Source organism: Myotis lucifugus, unplaced genomic scaffold (genome assembly GCF_000147115.1).
Source record: "Myotis lucifugus unplaced genomic scaffold, Myoluc2.0 scaffold_99, whole genome shotgun sequence".
Lineage (NCBI taxonomy): Eukaryota > Metazoa > Chordata > Mammalia > Chiroptera > Vespertilionidae > Myotis > Myotis lucifugus.
The window spans coordinates 1,976,021-1,998,876 of NW_005871147.1; the positions used below are offsets into that span (position 1 = coordinate 1,976,021).

At 46.7% G+C, this 22,856-nt stretch overlaps 1 protein-coding gene across 2 annotated transcripts in view; it reads left to right on the top strand.

Annotated features, from left to right (window-relative positions):
• Window positions 1-19,588, top strand: part of YPEL2 (yippee like 2) — a 59,523-nt gene extending 39,935 nt beyond the window's left edge. The window contains exons 3-6 of one of the 2 annotated variants that reach the window (XR_002830091.1): window positions 9,585-9,628; window positions 10,649-10,757; window positions 14,733-15,545; window positions 15,577-19,588. Coding sequence is in view for 1 of the 2 variants with exons in the window: in XM_006092214.3 (XP_006092276.1) it covers window positions 9,585-9,628; window positions 10,649-10,757; window positions 14,733-14,822 (243 nt within the window). In the remaining variant the exon portion in view is untranslated. Of the gene's footprint in view, window positions 1-9,584; window positions 9,629-10,648; window positions 10,758-14,732 lie in introns of both variants that reach the window. The other variant, XM_006092214.3, reaches the window with a different exon arrangement.
• Window positions 19,589-22,856: the final 3,268 nt, after the last annotated feature.

The following is a 22,856-nucleotide window of genomic DNA, read 5'->3' on the forward strand; positions in this document are numbered from 1 at the left end:
TCCACCATCTCTACTGTAACTCAGAAATCAGCCTCCCTGGACTGACCACGTGAGGGTGACAGGTCAGGCTTTCTGTAGAGGCCAGTGCTTGCATGACTATGGGACTCCCCTGCTCTTGATCCTTCTGGAGAAAGCGTGCTTTCCATACCTTCTCTCTAGCAAGCAAGGAGGGAATGCAGGATACTGAGAGCTGGTAGCATCTGTTTTCCCACTGGCTGTATGTTTACATTGGCATCTACTGTCCTAACTGTTTGCCACAGACTAGAGAGCGTTGGTTCTTCAGAGAACAACCACCGGGCCCCAAGCCACATCTGAGGCCCTTAGGACAGCTGGGGAGGTGTGGGAGAGGAGCTGTGGAGGTCTGTGGCTGGAGAGGGGTTTAGGAGAGCGGCTGGAGAAGCTCTGGGAAGACAGCCCAGTCCTTCCAGAGGAGTTCTACAGCTCCCATTTTAAATCCCCAAAGCCTGTGGTGGTGTGAAAGGAAACGGAATTTATAAATACTTTTTATGGGCCAGGTACTGTGCATTCATTTTACACTCACAATATACCTTTGGAAAAGGCATTCTCTTCTCCCTTTTGTAGATGGGACCTTGAGGCTCAGAAGTGGAAGTGTCTTACCCAAGGTTACACAACTAGGAAGGGCTGGATCCAAGGCCTCCCCAGCTCCAAAGCCTGCCTCTTTTCCACTGCACATCAGGCAGGCATGACACATGGGGGAGCCGAGCTTGCAGGGTCTTCTCTGGTCCATGGCTTTATTCTAGGTCCTTCCCCGAAAGCAACTCGTTTCACCTGGGTCAACAGGAAGGTGGATTTGAAAGGTCTGATTAAGTGAGGGCAGATCCCAGAATTTCCCCCTTTCACCAGTAAAATGTGACACCTCACCACCTTTTGTTTTTTGGCTTTTGGTGCTGTTTCTTGTAACTGGTATGCTCCCATGCCCTTGGAATTTTATGACTCCGCACTGCAGATATTTCCTCCTTTCCAGCCAGTCCCTTCCCTGCCCCTCCCTCCATCTGTTTTGGGAATGTGAGGTTGCCTTGAGACCTACCAAAGCTCAAAGCCAAGAAGGAGGGCTGTAGGAGACCATGCTTCTACCCCTAGGCAGCACACATGGCCTTTTACCCCATTCCAAGTTTCTAGACAGATATGTGAATGCCTTTTGTAGACCATAAACACGTACAAATGGCTTTGTCCTTTCCTAGTCTTTCCTGGTGACCTGTGTCCTAGTTGTGGAAGTCATCGAGTCGGGAAATTCTCCCTTATAATTAACCCAGGTCTCTTATTTCCATTTAAGTCCATTTCCTCTTCTTATTGCAGAGAAGATGGAAGAAATCCCCTTTAATCTTTTCCCTCTGGGCCAAATGTCCCCAGTTTCTTTTTTTAAGTTGCATTTGAGTTCTAATTCTGGAAAATTTCATAATTTTCATTGTTCTTTATTATCATCCTTTCCACTTTCTCCATATGCTTCCTTGGGGTGAAATCCAAACAGGATCCAGTATTATTTTGCTTGGGTTTCAGGTTTTTGGAATGGAGCCTGTGGCTTTCATTGACCCTAAGTAGGAAACTCCACTAGGTCTAACTATGAATGGAGAAAAGAACGAGAAAGGAAAAATACTGACCTGGTCCCCCCGAGCCTAATGCCAGTTCTGTTGAAGTGGAGGTGTTTAGCTGACCCCAATTCTCTTATCTATCTCTACCTAACACTTAGGCCACCTTTTCACTGAGATCGTATGTAGTATAGTATATAGTTCTTTGAGCATACCTATGGAGACAGAAGGTAGATTTGGGGTTGCCTGGGGTTAGGGGCAAGGAAAATGGAAGGTGACTAGTAATGATCTGAGATTTATTTTAGGGGTTGCAAATTAGATGGTGATGGTTGCACCACCTTGTGGATATACTAAGCGCCACTGAATTGCATACTTTAAAGGGGTGACTTTTATGGCAATGGGGATTACCATTCAACTAAACAAAACAGCTTTATGTTGGCACCAGTAAGTTCTTTTATAGTTATCCTAGAGGCCCGATGCACGAAGATTCGCTCAAGAATGGGCCTTCCTTCCCCTGGCTGCCAGGACCGGCTTCCCTCTGGCACCCAGGACCGGGGCTGCTTCGCTCCTGCCGCTGCCAGGCACCTGGGAACCGGGCTGCTTTGCTCTGGCCACCACTGCCACACACTGGGGGCGTGCCCCAAGCCGCGCCTCGGACACTCGGAGCACGCTCCCACCCCTGGAGTGTGTCTGCTGGGGCTGGGGGTGGCACACAGTCCCCTCTCGCCCATCTGCATGGCTCCTCCTGAGCGGTCGTGATACCTGGCTAATTTGTATATTACCACTTTATATATATAGATAGTAATGAAAGGGCGAGGGCTAGGCCCTCCACCTTGCCCCAGGGTAAAGGCTACACCCTCCATCTTGCCCCAGGGTAAGGGCTACGTCCTCCATCTTACCTTGGCCACGTGCTTGGCAAGGAGCTTCTTCCCGGAAGTCTAAGACTCTGCTAGCCACACCCAGGAACAAGACATCGACTTGCGCCTGGCCAATCGGCAGAGCACAGTCCTTTCTCCTCCCCTTACTCCAACCCCCCCTTTAAAACCCATCTCTAGGTGGGGTTCTGTCTCTTCGCCACTTGGCTTGTCGTTGTGTCGGTGAGTCTGGTGGATGGGGAGCTCAAGCTAGCTTGAAATACAGATTCTTATGCTTTTGCATCGGATTGGCTGGCTCCCTGATGTGGTTTCTTGGGGATCTTGAAATCTGGGCATAACAGTAAGACATTCTAACAACAACAACATTTATACAATTCCTTGAAGTTTAGGAAGCTCTATCTTTTATACACATTATCTTATTTTTTATACAAAACTGGTGTGAATGTGAATACTATTTTGTTGTGCCCATTTTATAGATTAGAAAATTGAGTTTGGGGGAAGTGAATTGGCTTGCCAGGGCTCAAACTCTGTCAGTCTGCCTCGTTGAAGCCCATGTAATTAAAACTGTGCCTGTGGATGGTCAATTGGAGAAACAAATACCAAGTGCTTTAAAGCAGCGGTCGCCAACCGGTGGTCCGTGGACCATTGGTGGTCCGTGAGGTCTGAAAGGTTGGCGACCGCTGCTTTAAAGGATTTGTAACTGGACAATCAGTGGGTCCCTGCTGCCTGTCACTACTTAAGCCAATAAAGCAGAGACAGGGTTGAATTATATATCAGCGTTTATTCCAGTACTGCCAGCAGTATGGGAGAGCAGCAGGTTATCCACAAAAATCTGCTCTGTAGCCCCCATAAGCCAGCTGCTTATATAGGATAAGACAAAGATTACATGGGGAAGTAGGGATTACAGATATGGGGAAGTAAGCTATGCAGGCCTGGGTGGGACTCATAATCTGTCCATGATAATAGACAGTTCTTGAATGAGAATGGCTGCATTCAAAGATTGACTCCCAGATCCAAGGCTGACTCCCTGGGCCCAGGGGTACACAACTCCCAGCCAAGTCAGAATGTCCTTTCTTTAACCAACACAAGGCAATCATGGTTAACAGAGCATGATTAATATTTCCTATAACCATAGCTAGTCCCTAATAATCTATTTTTGCCCCTAACAGAGTCACAGAGCATCGTAAGTGAAAAGAACCATGGGGAGCGTCACTCTACCTCCTCCATTTTTATGGAGACATTGAGTTGCAAAGAGTGAAAGTTTTATCTTTTGTCATAATAGTAGAGAAAGGAGGAGACCAAAGTCACCAAAGAAAAGGATGTTTATGAACCAAGTAGATGAGAAGCAGCCTTTTCATTGCGCCTCTCCGGCTCCTGAAAAGGCCCAGGGGGAGAGACAGGGAACTGACCTTTTCCCTCTGCTCTTCAGTTACCCTGTTTTACTTATCATTCTCAACAGCCCTATGAAATACAGACACGGTCTCACCTACAGATGTGAAAGATGTAGAAGCTGAGAGAGGCTAAATGATTCTCCCAAGATCAAGTAGCTTGTAAGTTGAAGTTGCAAAACCAGAATTTGGTTTGTTTGTTTGTTTTATTTTTGTTAATCCTCGCCTGAGGATATTTTTTCATTGACTTTTTTTTTTTTTTTTTAGGGAGAGAGGGAACAACAGAGAGAAACATCGATGTGAGAAACCCATCGATTGGTTGCCTCCTGCACGAGCCCTTTGGTTCGAAGGCCGGATGCTCTATCCATGACCCAAACCGGCTGGGACGCAAAACCAGAATTTTATCCGAATTTCTGGTGCCAAGACTCAGTCCTCTCATCGTGTGCAGATATGCATCCAGCTCCCGGTGGACATCTGCTTCCCCGTCCCCCTGCGCATCCCCTGAGGCACGTGCTCAGTTGAAAAGGGTTGGCCTTCCCAAGAGAGGAGGGGACCTGTGTGCGAGAGGCTCTGCTTGCTGCCAGGAGCCCTTCACGCCTGAGTCTGTCCAAGTATCCAGGACTCCAGGGCCAGGGCCTGGGCCTGTCACCACGGGGAAGGAACCACATGTTTGCTCTGTTGCCACCTCCCCATAGAAGTATTCATTTTTCAACGGTCCTCCTCCTTTTCAAAGGCATTGCTGTCTTCCAGACTTTCAAAGGGGCCAGAAATCAGTGGTTTTGGCTACTAAACAGGAAACTCAAAGCCCTTTCCGTTGCTTTGAGCTAGCTGGAAGGGCTGGGCCTGAAATGATTACTTTCCTATAAAGGACAGAAGAAAAGTTCTGTGTAACTTAAAAAACAAAAAAACTTTCCCAGAGCCCTAAATACCAGCCGTGGTTGAAACACAACATGGCAAAGAGCTGCCTTGTTGCCTGGCAGTGCTGACAGCCAACTAATGTGTCTGACCGTCTGTTTGGGATCTCCTAGCCTGAGATTCTGGTTGCTTCATCCTGATTGCTCCCTGAACCTCTTCTCAGTCTCCCCACCTTTGGTACCACCCTCACTCGGGGGAGTGCCAGGCTGTGCCTGGTTGCGCCAGGCGGGGCCGGGCCCCACAGGATACAGCGACCCAGCCGGGGCTATTCTTGTCTGTGTCTATTTGCAAGATGCCTGTTGTTCTCAGTCGCTGTTTTTCCCATCGTAACTGTGGACTTGGCAGGGGGCCCGTGTGAAAGGCCTGGTGGGAGAGCTCTGCCCCAGGAAACGCGGCTGCTCCCAAGTGCCAGGCTGAGGAAGCAGGTTCTCAGACAGCCGCTCAGGGGCCACCTGAGTGGATGCTGCCGGATGACAGCCCCGCTTGGGTCCGGTACCCTTTTGCAGAGCGCCGGCGCCTGCCAGCACGCTGTCGTGGAACAAGCCTGCGCGAACCATAGTGGCCCTGCGAGGTGCCGCTGGGGCTGGCTGGCTGGCGTTTCTCTTCTGTGTGTGTCCTCCCCTAGCCCCACTTTCTAGGAATTCTAATCTGTGTCAGGCCAGAGAACATTCCTCTTGGGCCCTACCCCAGAGCCCCAGAGCAGTGGCCTCCAGACTTTTTTAAAATCACACACCCCTGGCAGTAAAATGTTCGTGCATATACTCCTAATTTGCATACTTACAAATGGTATGCATGTGCTGCTATGTAATGTGTACATTAGAAACATATAGGCAAAGGAAATCTTAATAATTTATGTAATTTTAAAGGACGGAAGAAAAAGGAAAAAATTATAAAATTTGCTTTTAATCTGATTTAATTGAAGGTATAGGTCATTGAATATACTCTTTAAACAAAATTAAATCTTGTTCCTCACTTTCTGATTCCGTGATTCCAAGGTCCGTCCCACGCAGAGTGCATTTCGGTACTTCATTGTAAGTTTCCTTCGCTGGAAACGGACTTTCAAAGAAAGGGCGATTCCGTGGAACATGTGTAGCGTCGTCGTGCTTACCAAATCCTGACCCCATTTTCCAGCCCCTCCACCAGTTACACAAAGGCTTTTGCTGAACTTTGCAGTTGCTCTTGCGGTTTTTAACAAGGCTGCAAACCCCTCCGAAGCTCTTTGTTTGGAATTCTTTTAAATAGATAAGGAAATTGTTTACAGTTCCTCATTATACAACTATAGGAGTACAGTGTGGAGGTACAGGAAACTTTAGAGATGGCTATTCTTTAAAATTTTATTGGATTTTTAGTTTTTATTTATCTAATTGGATTTTTAAAAATGATTTTTAATTCTGTATACAGTAAAATTATAGTCCTGTGAGTGTTGACATACTCTTGTAACCATTCTCACAAGTCAGAACAGTCTCACCACCCCATCAGCCCTTTGTGGTCAAATTCTCCCCTGTTCCATAGCCTTTGGCACCGCTGGTCACCTCAGCCCAGTGCACTTCAGGTTCATCCATGTTGCTATGTGTATCCGTAGTCAGATATGTGATTTTCAGATATTTCCTCCCAGTCTTATTTTTTTAATTCTCTTACGAGTATCTTTTTCAGAGCAAATGTTAAAATTTTTTTATGAAGTTCAATTTGGCAGGTTTTAAAAATTAATTATGTTCCTGTTGAAGTATCTTAAGAAATCTTTTCTAACATTAAGTAACAAAGATTTTCTCCTGCATTTTCTTCTAAACATTGTCCATTTTGAATTAATTTGTGCATAGGCATTTCCATTGTAGACTACAAAGATCACACAAAATGAAAATACTGCCAAATGCCAGTTCTCTTCATAGCAAAAGTTTCTTTTGAAAAGGAATTATATTTCCATTCCCTGTTAAAATGTCACCTTTACTTTGAAGGGACAGATTTAGTGTGTTTATGTTTTTGGAAAATCTGGCAAAATAGCTTACTTTTTACCACAAAAGGCAGCTAGTTTGGAGTGCTCGTCTTTTTGCAAAAGAAAAATGTATAACTTATATTTACATTTTAAAGATTTTTTTATGTAAATGAGCCTCTTTGTGGTCCTTTATCTCATTACAAAAAATTACAAGGATCCTACTGTTTCAAGATCTGCTTTTATGAGCTCAGTCTCCTTATTGACATCCTAGAGCACAGAAATAGTGGTATTCATGACGTGCTGAAAGCAAAGGCAGAAGAGTATCCCCCCAAAAAAACAACACACACACAGCGAGAGCCCCATACTTCCTGTTAGATACCTGTACACATGACACATACTAGCCCAGGAAGATCCCAGAGGCAATCCATGTCTTATGTCTGTTTAGCGAAACTTTAAAGATGAAAGAGAATAGATAAAATTTCCAGTATTCTTGTCCTACTCTGGGGGGTTGTCATGTGTACCTTCTGGGGATACCGCTGCCCTGGAAAGTCTTAGAAAGCTGCCTCGCTTCCTGCTTTCCACTTGTGCCAAACAGATAGTGGGTGACCTGTGAGTGTTTGAGAAACAGATGACTTTTCCTGTCATAAATGGTAAAGCTGTGGTGCCGTTTTCCTGCCTGCTTTCTTCTAGAATTTATTTTCCCATTACCACCTTCATCTAAGCTCTGAACTTAAAGGTCTTAACAAATGTTTTTTACTTACTTTTTAAATATATCTTTATTGATTTCAGAGAGGAAGGCAGAGGGAGAGATAGAAACATCAATGATGAGAATCATTGATCGGCTGCCTACTGCACGCCCCCTACTGGGAATTGAGCCCGCAACCCGGGCATGTGCCCTTGACTGGAATTGAACCCAGGACCCTTCAGCCTGCAGGCCGACGCGCTATCCACTGGGCAAAACCAGCTAGAGCTTGACAAACGTTTTTTAGAGGATGACACTCCTGATTATTCATAATGTATGGCCATTGAACTATAAGTGAATATAATTTTGGAGCTGGCAGGGGACTTGGAGGTCAGCTAATCCAAATTCGTTCTTAAAATCAAATAAAAAAATTGACAGGGAACAGGAGGCGTCCAGAACACAGGTGCCAGTGGGACACCTCTTCCTGGGGAGGTCAGAGGAAGCCGAGCGGAGACTTAGCATTGGTGGGTGAAGAGCCTCCCCCCCGGGGCAACATTGTGGGCAAAGTTGGTGAAGTGCAAGTTCCAGGAACTTCATGGGGTTGGGCCCGACTAGAGCAAAGGCTACCATGGGAAAGGAGCAGGAGAAGAGGCTGCAGAGGTGGTGGGGCCAGATCCTGAGGCCCTTGCTATCCTGGCTGGGCTCAGGTGTCTTCGTGCTCTAAGGTTGAGCCAATAGGTTGGCCAAATCTGTGCTCTGTGTCCCTGGGACATCATCTCATCCAAACACTTCCCGGCTTCAAGGCTGTGACACTCATCTTCATGCTCAATTCTAGTCTGAGAGCTCCTGTGTTCCTCAGGGATGTTTCAAGACCCAGGAGAGTTGGTTTAGGTTTGAGCAGCAGCTGGGGAACATCTGGAGCTACACACCTGGGAGCAAAGGCTTCTGGTGTGTTTGTATGTTGGAGGCAACCAACGGTTCAGCTGCCCCAGAGGCAACTTTCCCACAAGTCAAGCATTCTGCCTTTCTCTCTGGCTGGCTGCACTGATCCCTGAAGTCCTGTGCTTCTGACAGCGACTGTCTCGTGGGCACCGATCTGCATCCGGTCTGGTTAACCAGTCACTCCCAGGTTTCTCCAGCCACTGAGTAACAGAGGTCATGGGAGAGCCCCTTTTGCGTTGGTTTGTTTTCAGAGTGGATTTCAGAGCAGACTGAGATATTTAATTCAGGGTACAACCGTCAGACCATTAAAAATGCAGGCAGCAATGCAGAACACGGCTGGCTCATGTCAACCAGACATTTCAGGGTAACCGGAGGAGGCAGACATGGGTAGGGCCGGTGTTAGTGGGAGTAGACGCCAAATGGCATGGCAGGCCCTGGCTCCTGTTTCTCCTGTTCCCTGCCACCCTCCAGCCGGAAGAGAAGAAAGCTCACATTTAAGCTAGACGTTTAAATGGGAGTGCTGCTTAGTGAGCACTCCTGTGACCTGGAGATCAAGTTGCTCACACCTCAAAGGGAGACGTCCCATGTAAGAGGGTTGTAACTGTCATGGAGGTTAGACTCTACACCAGTGGTTCTCAACCTTCCTAATGCCGCGACCCTCTAATACAGTTCCTCATGTTGTGGTGACCCCCAATTTCATTGTTACAAATTGAACATAATTAAAACATAGTGATTAATCACAAAAACAATATGTAATTATATATGTGTTTTCCGATGGTAGTTAGGCGACCCCTGTGAAAGGGTCGTCCACAGGTTGAGAACCACTGCTCTACACGAAGGCACGGCACATGAGAAGAAGGTGGGTTTGATGGTTTCTTCTTGCCTCAGGGACTCTTCGCTGTCTCTGTAGAGTTGGACCAAGAGGGTGAGCAAAAGTACCGGTGCTGGTTTCCATGCCCTAGACTACTCGAGGAAAGCCGTGGCCAGCACACAGGGCTGAAATCAAGTGGGTCTCGGAAAGGCCAGTGTGGATCAGTGATCTCAGGTGGATCAGGAGGGAATTGGGAGTTTGCGTTTTTAAATACCTTCTCACCTGGGCTACTGGAAATGAGACAGTCCTGGTGTGGGCTGGCCAGGCTCCTTAGCTCTGTCTGTTCTGCCTTCTCCTGGAATGCTAACTGGCTCACTGCTCCCTTTTTTCTTTGTCAGTCCTGGAAGGTCATGATCACTGTGATTTGGGCTGATTTTCCTGAATGGGTGAGGGAAAGAGACGTCTAACCATCGATTTGTCTTCTTGCATTTCAGTCGTTCCAAGGAAGTCAAGGACGTGCATACCTCTTTAACTCCGTGTGAGTGTCTCTTAACAGTACATCCATTGTTTGGTGCAAATTTGAGGGTTGGGGGGAAAACACAACACTCCATAATTAAACAGTGGACCCTGCCCTCTGTGCCACAATAAAAAAACCCGTGGCATGTTGTGCTCCACAAGTGGTCGCCAGTTATCTTTGGGGGATTTTTTGGCAGCATCTTTGGCTACAAACAATATATTCCCTAGCCCCAGGAAGCACCTCAGAGAGCTGTGGTCTCATAGGGAAGAAGCTGAAGTGCCTCTTAGAAAGCCTCCATGTGAGGGCTTATAACAAGGTCTGAGACATGTTGGGAAAAGGAAGAGATTTCACAGAAGACACCAGCATCTACTGGAGGACCTAAGGCTGGAGAGAAGGCCCAGTTAGGGAAAGCCCTCCAGTTCTCCGGCAGATGCACAGTCTGCCCCAGGCCTCAGTCATTAACCAGGCACTCATTTACGGCCTCTTCCCGGCAAAGGAAGGTGAAGCGCACGCAAGCCGAGGAGCTGTGACAGTGGAAACCCTGCGTGCACAGTTGAGGTGGTGCGTGCTCTGTGGAGGAGCAGAGTGTATTTGATACCCAGGGCTCGCTCACCCTTATGCTCAGGGCAAGACTGGGCTGTCATGTTTCACATTTCCGGCTGCAGCCAGCCCCCAGGAAGCTCCGAGGAGCTGTGCCCACGGCTGAGAACTTTTACAGTGTGGCCGTCAGTTTGTCCCTTTATATCACAAGATTGAGAGCACCTCTTAGGAACATTCCAAGCAAAATCTCCACCACCGAGACTATTTTTAGTCACCTTGTTGAATCAGAACTTGCAGACCTAAAATTCACTTCAGTGGAGATTTTCCACGTGGCTGTCCTTTGGGGGTTGTTATGATTTCAGTTATGGGGGCACCCTCCTTGGTGTGGGCTTCCCCCGAGGCCGCTGTGCTCAGTGAATTTTTTGCTGGGAGCTCAGCTTGAGCAACTGATGCTGAACAGGTGACTGACTACCCGTTCTCTCTTTCTGTCTCTTGGCATAGAGTTAATGTGGGCTGCGGGCCTGCGGAGGAGCGAGTGTTGCTAACAGGACTGCACGCAGTCGCAGACATTTACTGTGAAAACTGCAAAACCACTCTGGGCTGGAAATATGTAAGTATTGAGAAGTCTGGTGGAGAGAGGGACATGCAGGGGAAGCCGAGAGCCTCGCTCTAGAAGTAACCTTTCTGTGGCCTGGGGGTACTGTCTTTGACCAGGACGGGAACCTGACCCCAAAGAGCAGCTCATGGCACACTCCTGTTTGCCACAGGCATTCTTCCCTTTTTACTACTCATTCCCTCACACCACCCCTGAGACAGACAGACACATACACACACACCCTTTGCCTTTAAATAAATAATAATTACACTGGCACGGAGCATTTCCTGACAGCTTACTGTGTTCCAGGCATACATTATTTTATTTAGTCTTCACAGTATCCCGAGAGCAGCGGTTCTCAACCTGTGGGTCGCGACCCCTTTGGAGGTCGAACGACCCTTTCACAGGGGTCGCCTAAGACCACCGGAAAACACATATATAATTACATATTGTTTTTGTGATTAATCACTATGCTTTAATTATGTTGAATTTGTAACAATGAAATTGGGGGTCACCACAACATGAGGAACTGTATTAAAGGGTCGAGGCATTAGGAAGGTTGAGAACCACTGCCCTAGAGGATAGGTCATATGTTAATCCCTATTTTTAAAAAATAAGTTTTTATTGATCCGAGAGGAAGAGAGAGATAGAAACATCGTTGAGAGAGAGTCATTGATCGGCTGCCTCCTGCACGACCCCCCACTGGAGATTGAGCCCACAACCCCTTCATGTGCCCTGACCAGGAATTGGACTCTGACCTCCGGATTCACAGGTCGATGCTCAAACTCTGAGCCACACCAGCCGGCTTAACCCCTATTAAGGATGAGGACACTGAGGCTTAGGGAGGTTAGTAGTACGTACAATGTTATCTAACCATTACATGAATGGGGTCCAGGTCGTGGTCTGACTGCAGCGCCCATGCTTTCATGCCCCAGTAAATGCCCCCAGAGCAACTCTAGTCCTGGGCCCTGTGCTCGGCATCATCAAGTATTGGTAGTGCATGCCCACTGTCAGCCATAGTCACGGCTGGACTTTGCCAACCAGACATTCATCCCTTCGTTGCTTAACTCAGCAAGTATTTTCCACACCTTCTCGGTACCTAGGAAAGTCAGCAGTCCTTTGCCAGGGTGGGAGGAGGTATATGTGTTCTATGAAAATACTTGTATTATTGTTGTTGTTTTTACTGGGTGATCTTTCACAGTGCTTTTCTCTGCCCTTGCGGTCACTGTGGCGGAATTGAACAAATGAGTCTTCCTATCTCTGGGAGGGCAGCTTATCCCATAAGATCCCTTACATTCCGCCCCATCAGTTGCCTAGGGCCATGTCACCTGCGTCAGGTAGGAGGAACCTGCAGGATTCCAAGCTGCTGGCAGAAGGATAATGACGTGTGGATGTGGGTTTGTTGTTGTAACACATGTACCACTCTACGGGGTCTGCTGGTGGGGGAGGTTGTGTGTCTGTGGGAGCAGGAGAGTAGAGGGGAAATCTCTGTGCCTTCTGCTCCTTTTTTGCTGTGAGTCTAAAACTGTTCTGAAAATAGGACTTCTATTTAAAAAGGATGTTGAACAATGGAAGCCAGGCATAAAAGTATGCTTGCATTTAAATAAAGTTTAAAAATATGCAAATCTTGAAACCGGCTGCAGGTGGAGTCTGTAATGAGCAGCATTTGCATCTCCCTTGAAAGGTTTGGATTAGAAAGGAAAAAGCCTAGACGCTGTGTTTCACGACACCAAGGTGGTTTGGCCCGAGCTCCCTATGGTTCCCTTGGTGGTTTCTTCTGGGGAAAAACTGGCCTTGACCATTCGCCCCGCTCCCACCCCCCTGTGTGGCCACTGGCCCTGCTGGGTGATCTGGGGGCCACGGTTCTGGATTGATTATCCAGTAACGTTCTCCCCCTTCTCTGGGCTGTCTGATTCCTTTCAGGCGGTGCTGGGTTACAGACAGAAGATAAGTCTGAGTTGGTTGGTTTTGCTCCTAAATTACTTCAGGGCAAATGACTCACCGCTTGACAGAGCTTTATTGAGAGCCTTTGTGTTTGTTGGATACAAAAGAGAAGGAAGCTATGTAGTCCTTGCCCCTGGGTGTTCGCAGTCCTGGCCGGGGAGCAAAGCCACAGGTAAACGGAGGAGGTAGTGGGGCCGGTAGAATGTATGCATCCATCTCCCCAAATATCTGTGGATCGCCTCTGTGTACCGGGCCAGTGCTCCAGCCTTCACCCCATGATTTCTTCTGACCCGCACAGTAATCCTGTGAAATGCTTTAATTGTCCCAGTTTTGTAAATGGAAAGTTTATCATTTTGTACATTGTAAACCGTTAAGTGGCGCTTCTGACACTGGGAAGCAGAGTGGAGCTCTCCGCTGGGGTGGAGTTCAGACTCCAGATGTGGTGCTCCGCCCACTGGAGCCCAGTGGTGACATTGTGCAAATGCCCTGTGACTTCGGGAGTGTTGATTTTTTTTGTATTTTGTTTTGTGTGTGTGTGTTTTTTTAATAAGGATACACTCCCACTTTCCTAGTTTTGTTTTTTCCTCTCCCCACCCTGAACACACTACTATGGGACAATAGGTCTTATTTCTGAACCACATTCTCTGCTGTATGCACCTCTTTCTCTCTCTCTCTCTCTCTCTCTCTCTCTCACACACACACACACACACACACACACACACACAGATGGGGAATAATGAAGTGTCAGGAATATCACTGCTGAGCCCACAGCTCTTGTGTGTGGTGTTAGTGCATTCTCTGTTGGAGCCCGTCCCTCTCTACTCTGTGGAATGAGTCCTCTCAACCAAAGACTGAAGGCTGAACTCTCCTCCTGCAGCCCAGAGCCCTGAGCTCTAGGCCAGAAGAACCTCTCGTCAGTAGGATTTAGATACTAATATGGGGACTCAGGAGGAAGAGCTGATGTCCACTGCTTCTCTGCACTGACCTTAGCCGTCCAATGACTGCTCATCCACCAGGATGTTTTAGGTATCTATGCCTGCAAATAACAGCCCCCTGACCTCACTCCTGTGAAGGACTTCTCTCTGTGTGGGGCTTATCACAAGCTGGAAAGTCCGCAGTGCTGCAAGGTTAGTGCGGGGAGCTGCCAGGTACTTTGTGCTTTGTAGTGAGCGCCCCCCCCCCGCCCCCCGGAGGCCTGGCAGCTGGGTGGGCTCATACAGCTCCTGTGTCTCTGGAGAAAGGCAGAGAAGGAAAAACAGACGTAACACATCTGACATAGAAACAGCAAGGTAAGAAATGAAAAGACCTGTTTGGCCTCACCATACTTTGTTTCTCTCCCTGTCTTTTCTCTAAGCCTAACAAAGTCTAGTTTTAAAATATAACACAGACATTGTACGAACACATCCATAGGGCAGATTTCTGGTTAGCGTCAGACACCAAGTTCCCCAAGACAAAATATAGGGTGTCCCCCAAAAGGCATACACATTCGTATACACAGATGAATGAAATGCATTCATTCATTCGGCAGTTATTTATCGAAGACCCGTTATGTGCCGAGCAGTCTTCTTGGCGCTAGGGATAGGCCCGTGAACAGAACAAAGGAAATGTCTGCCTCCCACGAAGTTGATGTCGTCGTAGTGGGAGGCAAGACAACGCACAAAATAGACGCGCAGGTTACAGCGCACATTGGAAAGTGATACTCTGCTGTGGGGAGGGATTGCGGTGGAAGCTCTGGTCTTAAGTCGCTGAGTTTTGGCAAGAGCCTACTGAGATGGTGACATTTGGGCAAAGACCTGAATGAGCAGAGATCCTAAGGCAATTCTGTTGTAAATGTGGAGGAAGCCCTGGGGTCGCCCCAGTGCCCTAGTGCATTGAAAGGGACACAGTGTCCTTACGTGGCGGAGCGGGAGTTCCCTCCGTGAGTCTGGGTACAGCGGGGCAAAGGCTTCTCTGCCTGCCACGGGCCCCGCCTTTGCACCTGTGCCACCAACGTCACCTGCTTGTCTTCGGTCACTGAGCACCTTTTCTCTTCCTTGTGTTTCCTAGGAGCACGCCTTTGAAAGCAGCCAGAAATATAAAGAAGGGAAATACATCATTGAGCTGGCACACATGATCAAGGACAATGGCTGGGACTGAGCCGGGAGCCGCCGCCGCCAGCCGTGTCCGCGTGAACGCCACCCAACTGAACATTCTACCCAAGCGTGAGAGAGTGACTGGACACTTGGTTCCATCCATGTAGGGGCCTGGCCCCCTGGGGCATCCGCCCACCCCGACGCCGTCTTTCTGGTGACCGGCCTCTAAATCGCTGTCTCTCTGTCTCTATGCTTTGTATCTGTTTGTGAGTTGATCCTGGCTTCTCTCTCTGTTCTCGTGTTGGCTGAAAACAAAACAGCAAAAGGAACAGACGCCTGACCGCATGGCGGCAGCCCACGCTGATCAGGGCCTGGGGCCCACGTGAGAGCTGCCTGACGGCCTCTGGTCGGGGGAGCAGTGCACGGCGGGGTGTGAGCAAGGGGGAACTTTGAGGGTTCCAGGGTGGGCAGGGGACGGGAGGGGAGAGGTAGGGACACAATTGTGCTACTCCCGGAGACCTGGTAACTTAGGCTTGAAGTAACCAAGTTGTCTAAAAGGACAAAGAGAAAAAAAATACCTCATGGCCGTGCTCTCTCTGATCAGAAGTTTCTGCTCCTGACACCACAGGGGCCAGGTGAGCAGGTGGGCCCCAGAGTGGCCCTAATCCTAGCTGGCGGGGCAGCGGCCTGCTTCTCCTGGGCCAGTCGGGGTGTCTGGAGGCTGTGAGTGATTGTGGGGGAAGCCCAGCTGGGTTTGGATGACTCTGGAGCCCCACCGCTCCTCTGGGTAATCTTCGTTTCCTCTCCAGCCACCAGAGGTGAGAGGAGGGGGACTGCCATTTGCAATGGGTGCAAAATCCAAACATCCCAAAGGCTGTGACCAGGAACCAGGTAAAAATCAGTAATTGAGGAGAACAGGGAACAAGGAGCTGCAGTTCGCGGGAGCTCTTGCAGAAATGGCTCAGATATTGGGCTCGGAAAAAACTCCATGTAAAACCAATTAGCATTTCTGCGTGTCTGACCGTTTCCCTGGCCCTCAGTGAGAGGAGAGAGCGCCGTGGCGAGGAACGGGGTGTGGGGGGCGAAGCTGGGAGGAGCCTAGCTTTGAACCACTGCAGGTGCGGTGCCTCTTCCTTCCGTCTCTGGTGTGCAGCAGCTTCAGGGAGGTCAGCAGTTCTCCGTACATAGAGTTTTGGGGTGGTTTTCTCCAGTTCTATCGTCATAGTTTGTGGAAAACAAAGTCCCAAGGGTTTGAGCTTAGTGATAGCTTGAATGTGAAGAAAACTGTCCGAATGGTCCAGTAGGGGGAGGGATCAGACTTGATGTCAGATGTCAAATTTTACTATTACCCAACACCCCCGCTCCTCTCCTCCTTATCAAAGTTCATTATCTTAGGTGAAGTGGAGAACAAATCCCTGTGAGGCTCCTGAGAGAGGGAGGAGTCTGTTACATTTAATCAACACTGTGAAGTCTGTTCCACAGCAGTTTAGCCAGTACACAGCGCATGACAGAAACTCGTTGAGCTGAGTTCATTTCATTGCTTGGACTGAAAATATTATTGTTCAGATATGTGTAAGTTGTGTCAGGTAATCCTCAGTATCTCATTCTCCAGGTAGGCTGATCCTACAGGAATATTCACCTTAGAAATCACAAAAGAGTGTGTTCATGGAGACAAGAGTCTATAAAATTGATTAACCAAGATTCAAGCAGCCAACCCAGGATTTTTCAGAATTGAACCAAATTCCCCTAGGGCAGTGGTTCTCAACCTTCTGGCCCTTTAAATACAGTTCCTCATGTTGTGACCCAACCATAAAATTATTTTCATTGCTACTTCATAACTGTAATGTCGCTACTGTTATGAATCGTCATGTAAATATCTGATATGCAGGATGGTCTTAGGCGACCCCTGTGAAAGGGTCGTTCGACCGCCAAAGGGGTGGCGCCCCACAGGTTGAGAACCGCTGCCTAGGGAATGGGTCGGCGGTGGAAATGCCTTTTTGTGTCTCTGTGTGCTGACTGCAGGATGGGGGGCCTGAGATGGCGTGGTCCTGCCGGCCGAGGTGGACAGCAGGACAGAAGGCAGGGGGCTCCAGGCTCACAGTAGACTGCCTCTGTAAGACTTCTGAGTTTTAGAAATGGAACTTTGTTCCCAAAGGCTTCTCGCCCACATCTTCGGTGCTTTAGTAGCCCTGGGAGATTTTGTTCTCCTCACATTACTGAAAAGCAGACTGAAGTTTTTTTTAAAAAAAAAAAAGTATTGCGTTTTTCCTCCCAGAGAAATAGTTCCTCTGGTTCCCAGGCACTCCCAGGCCCAAGATCTCAAAAAATAAATTTTTTACGACTTTCACATTCCTCAGCGGGCTTGCCAGCCCAGAAGTCATAGATTCCCTTCCAGCCCCCTGAAGGTAGTGGCCTTCAGTTACGAATTTTGATTAGCCCCCTTGCTCAGGGAATGTCCTGGCAATTGATACTCCTTCCCATAATAAGAAAACGGGGCTAAACATGGGTAAGTGTTTTGTCTTTGAAAGTAAGAATGGAGTATGACAACAGAGAAACCAGACATGAGGTGCCCTGGAATTTTCAACAGAAGGAGACCGATGTGTCCCTCTTCTTCCTTGGGGGTGGGGCCTGCACGGATCAGCCCAGGCTCCAATAAGACCCTGGTTTTGGTGTTTTGGTTTTTTTGTTTGTTTTTTAAATTAATATTATCCATTGAGCATCCAGGGGTGGAGGGCACCATACGTGGTGCAAAAAGACCTGAGTAAAATGTTGTTTTTTTCCATAAATATAGAAAAACAAAAACCCAACTCATTAGGCTTTCCCTTCATGTCAATGAAACCAAAAGTGCTTCTTAAACCTTCAGCTCCATTCATGGCTTGTCTGCCTGACGTCTGGTGGTATCAGAGAGCCCTCGGCTGAGCAGTGGAGATGCATCAACGCATGGCCTCAGTCACTTCATTCTTTAATTTTCCTCACCAAATCATTGACTCAGCATAACCAAAGACCTCGTCCACTCACCCCTGGTAGGTTCAGGGAATTGGGGTTGAGGGAGTAAGGAAGGGGAGGCGAGGAGTGAGAAAGGAATCGGCCCAGAGTTCTGTGCCTCCAGCAGCTGCCTTCATTGTCCGCTCAAGTCCAGCCACAGACGCTCCAGTTCCATCCCAGGTCACATGGCCTTGGTGGCCCTGGCTGACACCCACCCCAGCCCAGCCCATCCTTGCTGTTCGTCTCAGGCTGCTGATGGGCTGAATTGGCACGAATCAAATTCAGCCGAAGTTAAAAGCCACAGATTGTCATCTGGGCCTGACTGAGTGGTGCCCCGACTCCGTGGACAGTAGTAAGATCAGGGACATAGGATGGAGGACATCTTTCCTGGCAGGTCAGTGTGTGAAATAGAGGCATCCCCTTTATACAAAGATTTTCAAGTGGGTATATATAAAAGAAACAGTTGCTTGTGAATATATACTTTTGTAAATAATATTTAATTTTTTAAATAATATATTTGGTGCTGTTTTCTCAGATCCCCTGAGAGCACTTTTTATTTTTCATTTTTAAATTTTATGGTTTTTCTCTGCATTTCTTGAAGTATATTTTAAGGGAAACAGTGATCACCAATGTATTCTTTTTTAAAAAAATAAAAAAAGATCTCCGTCACATTAGTCTGGAGGCAATAAAGCAATGCCTTGCTGTATTTTTCCCCATTGGAATGGACTCTACATTAGCAGGTTGAGAATCCAAGTATTTCCTTGCACCAGTATTGGCTAGAAAAGAAATAAATATAATCAAATAAATTTAGTAACAGAGTGAAACAAATTGGAAAATTGGAATCGTGTGTGTGTGCGTGTAAAGTACTTTGGATTGTGCCTCCTGTTTTTTTTATTGGGGACACTATACCTATAGTTTACACCTTGGGCACATAATGATTTCCCTTCTCTTTCTCTCTGGTGGTAGTTTTGTTCCTGAGTGGACCAACAGCACAAACCTCGGGTCTTGTTTTCCTGAGCGTGGCACTGTTGCCGGTTTACTCCCGTTTCTTTCCTTGTGTGCTCAACTTTTCCAGACCTTAAAGGAAACCTGTTTGTGAAGATCAGGCAGAGTCAGATCTGTGGTTTTCTGAGATGTGAGTGTCTGCATCACACATCCCAGGGCTCCAGTTGTAGAAGCCACATCATGGTAAAACATGGACTGGTTTGGGTTGAAAGAACAGTAAGAAAATAATGCACGTACCTTGTTAATAGCAGCTTTTTATTAAAAAAAAAAAAAAGTTCAGATTGACCCAGGAAGAGGCTGAGAAATCAAATCTTGAACACAGTCAACTCACATGTTTTTTAAGTCTGCCTCAAGTGAGAAAATGTGCTAATAATGGTCTAGGTAGAGGAAAGAGATGTTTAATTTTAAAAATTAAAATACAGGCATGAACTCTGCCAGTAATATAAGGTAAAGCAAGAATAAACAAGCTATTCTCATTTTTCCAAATTCTATCTGCCCATACGTTTTGTATAAAATTTCAGCGAGAGTGAGAGTTCCCTTCTCCAACCTGCAGAGGCGATCTTTGAATACAGAGTCTATTTATGCTCGTGTTTACAAACTACGTGTTGGGTTTGGGTTTTGTTACTTTCTTTTGTTTATCTTTTTGTTGTTGTTGTTGTTGTTGGCATTTTTCAGGTCACTTTGCTTTAATAACAAAGATGATTATTTTCAAATAATTTGTCATCACCTTTTCCTGTATTTGTACATAGTGGTTCAGTATTAGAGAAAAGTGCATTGTTTCTGTCATATTTCCAATCTGTGTTGGTGCTCATTTGAGAAAATAAAGTTTTCAAATATGAATTCTCTGGAGAGCTCATCTGTCTTAATTGACCCAGCCAGTTTTATCTTAACATTTAATATTTAAAGTAACTGAAAGGCCTGGGGGAGGTCACCCCACTCACAGATCTGTTGACTGAGGCGTTATTTTCTCCAAGGACGGTTTGCCCATTAATGAATAAAAATCAGGTCTCCTCCTTATCTATCGGCAAATGCTTCTCCTGGCTTCGGGTATCAGAAATGCATGAGTGACCATTATCCTTTCTGTCTACTCAGCCCATATTCTTAGCTTTTCTGTTTATACCGGTTTCCTTGGAAATAGGAATGCATTAGGTAAGCGGGTGGGGTGGGGGGAGTACAAAAGAACAAAATTATGTCAAAAAGAGGCGGCAGGATCTCTGAATTGACGATTCAAGTCTTCTCAGTCACCGAACACATTTATTAAACACCTTCTGTTAGATTCCAGACAAGGTGAGGCAAGTTAACATCCTACCAGTCAGCTGGTTTTGTTTCCCAAGTGCCTTCCCTGCAGCCTCGTCCGCAGGCACACAGTCTCCCAGAGCCAGTTGTAAGTACAGTTTTATATTCTGGTACCTTCGTGTTGCAGTGCAGACGATTTTGCCTAGACGTCATCCGTTTATATCATACTTTAAGCACTTTTTCCACAGTTGGCCTCCCTAAATCACATGGAAAGAAAATAGTAAAGCCACACAAGTCTGGTAAAATCTTCCTGTTACCCAACACCATTCTGGTTTTGTTTTGTTTTTTAACTTTTCAATTTATTACAGAGAGGAAGGGAGAGGAATAGAGAGATAGAAACATCGATGAGAGAGAAACATCGGATCAGCTGCCTCCTGCACACCCCCTACTGGGGATGTGCCCGCAACCAAGGTACATGCCCTTGACTGGAATCGAACCTGGGACCCTTCAGTCTGCAGGCCGTTGCTCTATCCACTGAGCCAAACCGGTTAGGGCGGTGGTACTATTTTAAGAGCCGATTCCCCATAAAATAAAAAATCCTTTCTCTACTTCCCTTGAGTTTTCACCTATCCCTCTGGGCCCAGCCGCTGTTGGCTTTTAGTTATCCTTGGGTGTGTTATTTTCCTGTGACCTGATTTGCCTCAGTGGATGTGCCTGTTACATTTCATTCTTGTTTGCCTTTGGCAGACCGGGAGGAGAGGAGATAACGTGCAGGAGTCAACCAGTCTCAAACCAGCAATCCCTGGGTCCTCCCCCTTCCCAGCTCTTCTACCCCCAGCAGCTATCCTGTTCCAATGACACTGGGAGAAAGTGCAGAGAGCACCAGGGCCCAATGAGTGCCTGGTCTGTGCCGGACCCTGTGCTTTGCCTACAGGACCTCACTGAGGATCCTTACGATGAGCTACTTCCTCTCATCATCCCAGGAATCCTCACCATCCTGCGGGAAAGCTGATTGGAAATTAAATGTTGACTATTCCTGTTCTATAGATGATGAAATTGAAGTTTTGCAAGGTTTCTTTGCTAGCCACAGGGTCTTTCCCTATGCTGTGTTCCCAATTTCATCCTCTTTCTTCCTCCAACCTTAACTCTAGTGAGGCTCACAGGACACTTTCCCAGTCTGTCCACATGACTGCTTCATAGGTAGGGGTTCAGGGAATGAACGTTAGAACATTAAAGTAAACAAAGCCACCAAAGTCAGTGCTACCTGAATAAGATTGTATATTCCGTAGCTGAACATAATTGGGGCTTTGTTGTTTTCTAATACTCAGTAATGGATTACATATGTAATCCTTGGCCCCTCGATTAATAATAGTAGGTACTTAATATGGTTTGGTGAACATTGAATTAATGTGGATGGGGGAGAATGAACAGCTTTAAACAAAATCTTTTCAACGTGTTAGATTCCCTAAGAGGAGAATGGCGATGAGGTTAGCATTAAATGTTTTCTATGTGAGCTCATGGTTACACCATGGGCGATCAAATTATTATTTGCATGTATTTATTCACCAAGCATTTTTTTGACATAATATGTGCCCCGTCTAGTCAGGAAACTTAACCCCAGGGAGCAGAAAATCAGAGGCACTAATTGTGCAGAGTGGGAAACAAAGGGCTATGATGCATGGCCCTCCCTACTGTTGGCCAAATATCCAGCCACGACCCTCACAGGCAGCTGTTTCCTGCAGAAGCAATTGCTCATAAATCCTTTTATCTGGACCCAATAAATGGCTCACATCCTGGAGCAGGGCACAGGGCAAGCTCTTAGAGTTAGAGCACAGGGCTAGCCTCAAGCACTTGCTTCCCTTAGTAAAAAGGAAATCTATGGAAAGGGCTCAGCCCGGTGCCTGGTATATAGTGAGGAGTCCATCATAAAGTAATTGTTATTATAACAGCTTGTTCAAATGTGTTTTGAATTGGAAGTGGGATAAAGAAGGCTATTGTATTCTTAATATACATTATATGTTTAATTTTGCAACAATCCTATGAAGCAAATATCACTGTTTTACAGAAGAGAAACTAAGACTCGGAGTGTAGGTAACATGCCCGTGGAAGAGCTGGGACTTTTTAACTCTTGTTCTGATTCTAAGCCTACACCCTATCTGTGGCCCTGGCTTGCCTCTCAGGAAAGGGAGTAACTACCAAATAGGAAACTTTCTGGCAGATCTAAGCACACACCCAAAATTTCATGGTTACTTTGTGTTTTTAATGTTTTCTTCCTTTTTTATGAAATGGAAATTCTGGCTTTTCCAGTGGAAACCAAGAGCTTAGAATTGAGACTAGGGTTGAATTGTATTATACCTTTATTTTACAGGGTTTCAGGCCTGTTAATTGCAGTGCCTGTTGATTTTATATTTCTCAGGAGGGGGAAAAAGTGTTGCTTTCAGTTGTTGACTGCTTTAAATGATAAAAATCCAAAAACTTGCCCACAGAGAAGTGACTCAAGTATCCTAACATATGACAACATCTTCATGGGGCCATATGGGACCAACTCTCCAGACCAGCTTGGAACAAGCCAAGGATTAGAAGTTCATGTCACATGAAGATACTTCTAATTCCCAAGTGACGTGGGATCGTTTTAATGAGAAATTGGCCAGAGATGCTGAATCTCTGAAGGCATTAGCGAATTATTTGAAAACTCTCACAGAACAGTTCTACTTAATTTTAAATTAAAATCACGTTAATGACTTATCCCAAGCTCAAGCTTGAGCAGGGTCAAGTAGAAGGAAGGTTGGATCTGCCTTTGGACAGGTGGGGGTTTAAGCCTGATTGCACACTGCTCCATCCATCACTTAGAGGAAGTCACAGCAATCCTCAG